At 55.2% G+C, this 10000-nt stretch overlaps 1 protein-coding gene across 1 annotated transcript in view; it reads left to right on the top strand.

Moving 5' to 3' along the window:
• Nucleotides 1-10000, top strand: part of gtf3c6 (general transcription factor IIIC, polypeptide 6, alpha) — a 14312-nt gene that overhangs the window by 156 nt on the left and 4156 nt on the right. The window contains exons 1-4 of the mRNA XM_080539560.1: nucleotides 1-47; nucleotides 393-473; nucleotides 9396-9459; nucleotides 9645-9689. The exon at nucleotides 1-47 is cut by the window's left edge and continues 156 nt beyond it. Coding sequence (XP_080395686.1) covers nucleotides 24-47; nucleotides 393-473; nucleotides 9396-9459; nucleotides 9645-9689 — 214 coding nt within the window. The 5' untranslated portion in view covers nucleotides 1-23. The remainder of the gene's footprint in view (nucleotides 48-392; nucleotides 474-9395; nucleotides 9460-9644; nucleotides 9690-10000) is intronic.

The following is a 10000-nucleotide window of genomic DNA, read 5'->3' as shown; positions in this document are numbered from 1 at the left end:
CTGTCCACTTCTGAATCGTAAATATGGAAGATGAATGGGAAGAGCAGGTAAGACTGACACCCCGAGTGCTCCAGAGGCCTCTCTAATGGATGCTATAATAAAACAGCACATACCGTTACGTGAGCTTAGAATTATCAGGTTCTATCTCCGTTTAGGGTAGTTCAGAGATATTGAGCGTCAACGTTTTTACATTCCATTATGTTCTGTGAGATGGAACCTTTGTATTTTATGAATTACTAACTCAAAAATGTCAACATTTTAAGAATAACACCACACAGGCATTAATAAACACCTAATGGATCAGATTATGTAAAAAAAAACTCAATTTTGACAAAAATGGAGATAGAACCTAACGTCACGATTCTCCCCTCACCCTCTCTGTCTGTGTTCAGGAGCAGCTAGTCGTGGTGGAGCTCTCCGGGATCATCAACTCTGACTTTCTGACCAAGTGTCAGGGCACCTGCAAGATCCTGGTGAGTGAGTCAGTTGCCTGTGTGTGCTTGCAGTATTTAGAACACATACAGTGTATGACACAACCCCATACCACCAGCCATATACCCGTGCATACCCAGCCATCACCTTGTCTTGAGATGTCTTAAGATGTCTTAATTAACCAAAATAAGACATTTTGTCTGTCAAGATGTCTTAAGTCGTCTTAAGACCTAACCTGAAGACATGCACTCATGCACTCACTTAAGACATGGAGCATAAGAGCCATATTTTCTGTGTCTTGAAGACTGAGTGACTCAGAAGAGAAGGCATTCATTTCTCAGTCGGAATAAAAACCTTCTTCTCTTCTCAGTCATACACGCGGTTAGTGTCAATAGGCTACAGCTTTCTTTGATTCAACCCAAACATGTCGCAATGCATTTCGGCAGCATTTCATATCCTATATGTAACCAGGGAGTAGCTGAAAAGGACTGTATAATTTAGGAAGGGGCTGGTTATCTAACAAATGGAGCTAAATAGGCAGTATAGGAGGATACAGGCAGGGGGCGCCAGCAAACCGTTAGACTAGCAGTTACTATCGTTAGCAGTAGCATGGGAACTAGCATTAGCATTAGCCTTGTAATTAGCATTAGCATTTAGCATTGGAACTAGCATTAGCATTAGCCTTGTACTTAGCATTAGCATACAAACAACTAACACACGGTAACGGTATCACATATGAACAACACATTTATCCCCAAATATACATTCCCTCCCGGCCGGCCACACACACACTCAATCACTCACTGATAGTCTCTGGCCTGAACAGGCTTATAGTCCAGGGCTGTGGTGCGCGTTGAGGCCTGGTTGAATGGCATGTGCGTCGATGAAGTTAGCCGACGAAAGGGGGGGGTGACGTAGCAACGCGGAGGGAAAGGGCCGTCTTCGTGGTCCACAACGAGGTGAAGGGCCCAAGTCCGGTGGTCCGCGTCGAAGCTCCGCTGGAGTCAGTGTTCGGTCGCAGTCCGCTCGTGGAGGCGACGATTATGTCCAGCTGGCGTCTCGCTTGGTCCAACGTTGAACAGCCGGCTGCTGGCAAGGCGGTCCAACGGGAACACAACTAAACGGGCTACAGTGGTACACTCAATAATCGCTTTCCTGGCGTCCTCAGCTTCTGCACGGTGTGCGTCGTACTGAATCCGCCATCTTACATTGACTTCGCGTTACTCTCTCTCTCATTTGGTCTCTCTCGTTCTGATGCTCATCCCACACTGACTCGCGGACTACTTCCGTTTCTTATATATACACCACCGAACGTAGCATCCGGGTCACGGACACACCCCGGATACTACGTCATCAAACATATGCATAAACATTACAAGAATAATACATACACTTCACGAAACGTATATGAATAGTATAGAAAATAACAAAGTAAATAACTGGGGCAGAAGGGCTGATTTCGGGGAAACTAAAACTGGCTCTAAAACTGTGGGCCTTCACAACAGCCGCCCCATGAAACCCTCGGTTTCAGTTAACTAAGAAGGCACACTGGCTAGGCTGCTCTAGCAGCGTGAGGTAGGAGGTGATAGTGTCCTGGCTAATTTGAGGGAGCTCAATCAGGCGTGCCACAGGTCGGGTGTAAGTGCGACCACCAACGTCCACGATGGCCGTCCGCACCCTTCCATCCGGACCCGGCAGGACCTTGGTCACTCTGCCTGTCTGCCAGGCGGCGCGTGGAAGGGACTGGTCGATCACCAGTACCACGGCACCTTCGGACAAGTTGTCTCTCTCCCTCGTCCACTTCTGCCTGACTTGCAGGGTCGGCAGGTAGTGCAGTATGAACTGCTTCCAGAACTGGTCCGCGAGCACCTGGCTGTGCCTCCACCATCTTCTTCCGGTGAGCTCTGCAGGGTCGTAGACTACCTGAGGCAGTGCAGAGTCTCGCCGCCCCATCAGCAAGAAGTTAGGCGTGATGGGATCCAGATCTGCTACATCACTGGAGGTATAGCCTAGGGGCCGGGAGTTCAAGATGCCCTCAATCTCTGCTAGCACAGTCTGGAGCACCTCATCGGTAGGCACCTTCTGTCCGAGAATGGTACGTAGGACGTTCTTTACTGAGCGAATCTCCCGCTCCCAGGCTCCCCCGAAGTGTGGAGCATTTGGGGGGTTGAACTCAAACTTCACTTGCTGGGAGGCGAGTCGGTCACGGGCCTCCTCAGTCATCGCAGCGTAGCTCGCCCTCAGCTCGGCCTCACCACCGACGAAGTTGGTGCCTCTGTCCGACCGGAGGGTCTTAGGGGTCCCTCGCCTGGAGGTGAACCTCTTGAAGGACATGAGGAAGCTGTCGCTTGTGAGCTGGTGCAGAACTTCCAGGTGCATTGCTCTCGTCGTCAGGCACGTGTAGATGATGCCCCACCGCTTTTCGGAGGCTCGCCGGTTTCGGACTAGGAGTGGCCCGAAACAGTCGACCCCAGTAGAGTGGAACGGAGCCTGTCTCAGTCGCAGCCGGTCCTCGGGCAGATCGGACATCATGGGCTGCGGCGGCGTGGCTCGCCACCTCTGGCAGTCCGAGCAGGACCTTTGATATCTCCGTACCGCCTCCCGTCCATGGAGTATCCAGAATCTCCGTCGTACCTCCGCGAAGACACGCTCTCCACCCGCGTGCTGCACTTTGTCATCATGGTGCTTGATGACCAACCTGGTGACCTGATGCTTAGTGGGAAGCACGATGGGATGCTTCGTGTCCAGGTCTAGATCTTGAGCGCGGCGCAGTCTGCCACCCACGCGAATGAGAACACCGTCGAGCTCTGGAGCTAAGCCGCGGAGTCTACTGTCCGAGGGGATCGGCTTCCCTTTCTCGAGACACTCCCGCTCTCGGGAGAAGGCATCCTGTTGGGCACTCTGCAGCACCAGGAGCTCCGCCGCGGTGTAATCTTCGGCGCTGAGCGTAGTATCTAGGGGTAGACCGGCCTTGGAGCAGAACATCCTCTTCTGCAGCTCTTCGAGCGTCTCACACTCCTCTCCTGGAGTAGTCGCAGGGTCTACGACCTGGGTGACTCCGCAGAACAACGTCTTACGCAGCTCTTTGTCCTCTCTGTCTTCTGCTAACGCCGGCGTGGCTGGCCACTCTGACTCCCGCTCCTGTAGGAAGTCTGGTCCCGTGTGATACAGGTGGGGCTCAGCCAGATCCTGTAGAGTTGCCCCTCTCGTGATGACGTCAGCAGGGTTCCTCTTGGTGTCTACATAACGCCAGCAGTTCACCTCAGTCAACTCCAGAATCTCTGCGACTCGGGTGCCCACGAACACCTTGTACCGACATGAGCTGGACTTCAACCACTGGAGGACGGTAGTGGAGTCTGACCACATGGTGACGCTCTTCAGAGGTAGCTGGAGCTCGTCGAGCAGGAACCTTCCCAGTTGCGCGCCGTTCAGGGCAGCACACAGCTCCAGTCTTGGGATGGACTGTTGCTTCTTCGGCGCCACTCGGGAACGTGCCAGGACAAACGAGACGTGGACTTCACCTCCAAGCTCTGCCGCTCTGACGTATGCCACGGACCCGTACGCCATCTCCGAGGCGTCGCAGAATACATGTAGCGTGATGACACTCCTCTCTAGGTCCGTGGAGGGAGGGAAGTAGCTCCGCTGCAGCTTGATGTGCTGGAGAGTGGGAAGTTCCTGCTCCCAGGCCTTCCACTTCTCTTCTAGGTGACGAGGCAGAGGATCGTCCCATCCTCGTTCTTGAGCCCACAGCTCCCGGACAAGCACCTTGGCCATCGTCGTGAAGGGAGCGATATACCCCAGTGGGTCGTACTGGCTCGCTAGAGTGCTGTATATCGTTCTCATCGTGACGCGTTGAGGCTTGGCAGGCTTATTGCGATAGCGTAGAGTGTCGGTCTGGAACTGCCAGATAAGTCCGAGCGTCATCTCCTGAGCATCATCTGGTGAGTGAGAGACCCAAGCCTCGCTGCTGGTCGAGGTGGCCTCCTTCGGGAGGTCTCTGATGACTTGCGGGTCGTTGCTGGCCCACTGGCAGATCTCAAATCCACCCTCCTGGAGATGAGCACGCAGGTCCTGGACTAGCTGACGGGCTTCCGTGGCTGTCTTCGAACTGTGGAGGCAGTTGTCCACGTAAAAGCTCTTATGGACGGCGTCAAACACTCCAGGAGGTGCCGTCTCCTGCGCGGCGTGAGTCTGTAGCGCATAGGTAGCGCAGCAGGGGCTGCAGGTTGTCCCGAAGGGTAGCACCTCCCACTGGTAGATAGAGGGGTCGGGGTCGCTCGGGTCCTCTCTCCAGAGAAACCTCATGAGTGGCTTGTCTTCCTCCAACATCCTGACCTGGTGAAACATTCGCTTAATGTCACCACTGACTGCGATCGGCTGCTGACGGAAGCGCACCAGAACTCCCAAGAGGGCTGGGGTCAAGGTTGGACCAGGGAGAAGATAGTGGTTGAGGTTGAGCTTCCCCACCTGGTAGCTACAGTTGAAGACCACTCGGTTCTTCCCGTTGTGGTGAACATTGTGGTGCGGGAGGTACCAAGACTCGGCACTCCGGTTCGCCTCGGCTGGCTCAAGCTTCTTCACCAGACCGGACTCCGTCAGTTTCTTCATCTCCGTTCGGTAAGAAGCAGCAAGGACCTCGTCCTTCCTCATACGCTTCTCAGTGCTGGTCAGACACTGTAGGACGGTTCGAGGGGATACTCGAAACTCTGGCATGAGTTCTCTGCGGAGTAGTGGTGTGACGTATCTCTTAACGCCCTGGACTTCGATACGCACTGTCTTTGCTTTAAGGAGGTCTAGGGCGTAGACGTCCTCCTTTGACCGTACGTAGAGCTTCTCATTCTTGTAGGGCGCAACGTCTAGCGTCCACAGCTTCTGGACGTTGTCTAGCAGCGCCGCATTCATGGAGTCCACACTGGTGTGAAGGCAGTTGATGGTCTGCACTTCTTCGGTGCGGACATGGAGGGATGACGTAGCTCTCCCGTCTCTATCTCTCCACTCGGTAGCGCCTTGGAGGGCCCACCCAAGCGCAGTCTTAACAGCCATCGGGCAGCCTCGTGGTCCTCTCAGCGGAGGACGGAGCGACACGATCAGTGCAGCGTTGTCCGAGCCGATGAGAAGGGTTGGCTCCGCTCCTTCTATCGGATGTAGTTCTACTCGCCGTAGGTGGGGATATCTTGCGCGTAACCTCTCCAGGGGGTAGTCGTAGCGGGAGAGCGCTAGCTGGTCGGCGGTGAAGACATTCTGAAGCCGATGTCTATCCGACGGCCTCCCCGCCGGGGAGATAGAGAAGTTGATTCTCGCCCCGGTGACCTCTTTAAGGTCGCGACGTATCGTGCGCAGAGTCAGCTTCTCCTCAGTCCCGTGGAGCCCCAACCGGCGCACTGCCTCCTGGAGGAGGATGGTCCGTTCCGACCCGTCGTCTAGAACGGCGTACGTGTCGTACACAGCGTTGTTGTGGTGGAGTCGGACCTTCACCACCTTCAGTAGGACCTTGGAGCCGCTGCTCTGGGTTGGGTCTAGGTAGTAGACAGGGGTTTCCTCTTCCGGTGCGCGACCGGACCTAGGGCTTCTGGTGCCCTCCGTGGACCTGGCGAGGGAGACCTCGTGTAGAATGTTGAGGTGGACCTCCTCACAGCGATTGCACTTTCTCCTCAAGGTGCAGTTCTTAGCCAGATGGTCGCGCCCACAGTTCCAGCACCTCTGGTTCTCCTCGAGCCACCTCTGCTTGTCCTCGGTACTCAGGTTGTTGAAGTCACTGCACTCATTGAACCAGTGCTCGCTGGTGCAGTACGGACATGGCGGTGGACCTCTCCGTCCCTTTTGAGGGGGTTGAGAGGAATCCTTTCCCTCAGGTCGGGCTTTCCTCTCTCTCCGAGGCTCCTCCTCCGTGTGCAGCACTCCTACTGGGCGTCCTCTGTTCGAGCTCGGCCGGTCCCAGCGGTCTCCCTTCTCCCTCTCCTTCTTCGGCTCAGCGTAACCCATGGCGTCTACGTTGGTGTCATGCACTTCCTCCAGTAGGAACTCCGCGAAGGCAGCCATGCTCAGACCCAACTTCCCGGGGTTACGAACGCGCTGCTGTCGCCGGAACCTCTCCTGCCGGAAGCGTGGGATCTTGCGGAGCAGCCGCTCTACGTTGGAGGTGCTGTTGATCTCGCTGGCGCCAGCTGGGCCCTGCGTCTTCAGCATTCCAACCAAGGTGTGCACGCGGAGCGCGAAGTCATCCAGCGCCCGGTCATCCTTGATGGGGGCCTGCTGTTCGAGGGCTTGCAGTTCAGCAAGGGCGTGGTTCCAGGGACGACCGTAGCGGGCATCCAAGTCAGCGAGCGCTCTGGTGTAAGGTGTCGGTGCGGAGGCATGGGCCAGTACCATGTTGTGGGCTCTGGGGTTCCTCACATGCTGAAGGAGAATCGCATATTTGTAGGACTCTGAGCAGGAGTTGTCCAAGAGCGTGTCTAGGCAGATGCGTAGCTCCACATACTGGCTCCTGTCCTCGTCCTTGAAGAAGGGGAACTTGGGTCCCTCCACCTGGGGGAACATCCTGTAGTGGATCATCGGTGCTGGAGTGACGGTCTGGGTGTCCGGCCTGCATGCATTTTGGTGCACTGGAGGACCTAGGGGTGTGCTACGCTCTTGGGGGATGGCCCCCCTCCCGGGCAGCGACGCTGGCTCCCTCTGGGCCGCGTAGCGGTCGGGTCCCTGGTCCTCTTCCTTCCAGGTGGTCAGCTGGGCCTGTAGTTGGACAGTCATGGCGGGGGTCATGGAGCCATCGGCGGGGGGTTCAGGAGATGGCACTCGAGAGGGCCGTGCGGATGATGCTCTGGAGCTACGGGCCGACGGAGTTCTGCTGATGCACACGTCGCGCATGGTCTGCATCATTTCCTCCATCTTCTCTGCGTGCAGTTGCTCTCTCGCCATCTGCCTCTCCGCCGCGCGTTCCGCCCCCTCCATCTGGAGGCGGTCGCGCTCCATCTGGAAGCGTTCACGTTCTAGCGCCTCCTGGCGCTGTCTCTCCGCCTGGAGGCGGTCGCGCTCCATCTGGAAGCGTTCACGTTCTAGCGCCTCCTGGCGCTGTCTCTCCGCCTCGCGTTCCGCTCCGGTCATCTGCCTCTCCGTCTGGAGGCGGTCGCGCTCCATCTGGAAGCGTTCACGTTCTAGCGCCTCCTGGCGCTGTCTCTCCGCCGCGCGTTCCGCTCCGTTCATCTGGAGGCGTTCGCGTTCTAGCGCCTCCTGGCGCTGGAGGCGTTCACGCTCGAACTGGAGTCGTTCCCGCTCTAACGCCGTCTCGGCCTGTTGGCGCTCCCGCTCTAACGCCATCTCGGCCTGTTGGCGCATACATTCGGACAGCGCGGCACTACTCCCTCTGGAGTGCAGGCTATCCGCCCCAGAGGCAGAACTGCCCACGGAAGCCCTGGACCGGTAGGAAGCCACTGAGCGGCAGGAGCTAGGTCTCGAGCGCGCCGTACTGGGAGGCAGATCGTTAAGGCTGAGGCCCTCCCTCTTCCGCCCGCAGGCGCTGTCGGACCGGGCCTCTCCTTCCTGTTCTTCCGTTTCCACGGCAAAACCCTGCGGTTCTGCCATCTCATCCTCAGGCTGGTGCTCTTTGAGGGCTGTCTCAGTGCTAGCCACCCGCGCGCCGGCGGACACCTCGGCCTCTCCGACCACTGTATCCCGTGGAGTGCGCTCCTCGCTACCACTCAGTGAGCTTTCGAGCTCAAGCTCATACTCCTGTAACCTCGGAGGCAACCGCGGGACTCTCTGTGGTCGTGGCTCTGGCTCAGGGGGCGGAGAAGGGGGGGTAACTGTCTGGTCTGGTTGGCTGCGCTCAGCCATGCTATCACTACACTACCTATCCGGCTCGAAGGACCAATTGTAACCAGGGAGTAGCTGAAAAGGACTGTATAATTTAGGAAGGGGCTGGTTATCTAACAAATGGAGCTAAATAGGCAGTATAGGAGGATACAGGCAGGGGGCGCCAGCAAACCGTTAGACTAGCAGTTACTATCGTTAGCAGTAGCATGGGAACTAGCATTAGCATTAGCCTTGTAATTAGCATTAGCATTTAGCATTGGAACTAGCATTAGCATTAGCCTTGTACTTAGCATTAGCATACAAACAACTAACACACGGTAACGGTATCACATATGAACAACACATTTATTATACATGACTGATGTATCCATCCCCAAATATACATTCCCTCCCGGCCGGCCACACACACACTCAATCACTCACTGATAGTCTCTGGCCTGAACAGGCTTATAGTCCAGGGCTGTGGTGCGCGTTGAGGCCTGGTTGAATGGCATGTGCGTCGATGAAGTTAGCCGACGAAAGGGGGGGGTGACGTAGCAACGCGGAGGGAAAGGGCCGTCTTCGTGGTCCACAACGAGGTGAAGGGCCCAAGTCCGGTGGTCCGCGTCGAAGCTCCGCTGGAGTCAGTGTTCGGTCGCAGTCCGCTCGTGGAGGCGACGATTATGTCCAGCTGGCGTCTCGCTTGGTCCAACGTTGAACAGCCGGCTGCTGGCAAGGCGGTCCAACGGGAACACAACTAAACGGGCTACAGTGGTACACTCAATAATCGCTTTCCTGGCGTCCTCAGCTTCTGCACGGTGTGCGTCGTACTGAATCCGCCATCTTACATTGACTTCGCGTTACTCTCTCTCTCATTTGGTCTCTCTCGTTCTGATGCTCATCCCACACTGACTCGCGGACTACTTCCGTTTCTTATATATACACCACCGAACGTAGCATCCGGGTCACGGACACACCCCGGATACTACGTCATCAAACATATGCATAAACATTACAAGAATAATACATACACTTCACGAAACGTATATGAATAGTATAGAAAATAACAAAGTAAATAACTGGGGCAGAAGGGCTGATTTCGGGGAAACTAAAACTGGCTCTAAAACTGTGGGCCTTCACAACACTATATATAAATTGAAAAATCTGTGTTAAAGGACATTGACAGTGAGCAGCCTGTGATGCAAGTTGGACGATTTGTGTTTGCAGGGGAGTATGAAGGTAAGAGTAGTTGTTCTCACTGTTAAGACTAGAAACAATGACTTGTTGTTATGCAGCCTGCTTACAAGTGGAGTTCATACCTACAGACTGAGTCTCTCTCTCTCTCTCTCTCTCTCTCTCTCTCTCTCTCTCTCTCTCTCTCTCTCTCTCTCTCTCTCTCTCTCTCTCTCTCTCTCTCCTCACAGATGCTATAGGAACCTGTGTGCTGTTTGAGGAGGGACAGACAAGTGGTGAGTTTCTACTCCAACAGTGACACATACAGGCAGTACTAACACACTCACTCCATGTATGTCCATATTGACTCCTGTCTCTCTGGTCTGTGGCAAATAGTTTCTCTCCATGAAATACAAACTCCTGGACTCGTCTTCCCCTAATCTGTGTGCTGACTTGCTCGCTCGCTCTCTCTCTCTCTCTCTCTCTCTCTCTCTCTCTCTCTCTCTCTCTCTCTCTCTCTCTCTCTCTCTCTCTCTCTCTCTCTCTCTCTCTCTCTCTCTCTCTCTCTTTCTTTCTCTCTCTCTCTCTCTCTCTCTTTCAAGGACTC

The sequence above is a fragment of the Nansenia antarctica genome (genome assembly GCF_963989245.1).
Source record: "Nansenia antarctica genome assembly, chromosome: 9".
Lineage (NCBI taxonomy): Eukaryota > Metazoa > Chordata > Actinopteri > Argentiniformes > Microstomatidae > Nansenia > Nansenia antarctica.
This window is presented reverse-complemented; position numbering and strand designations above follow the sequence as displayed.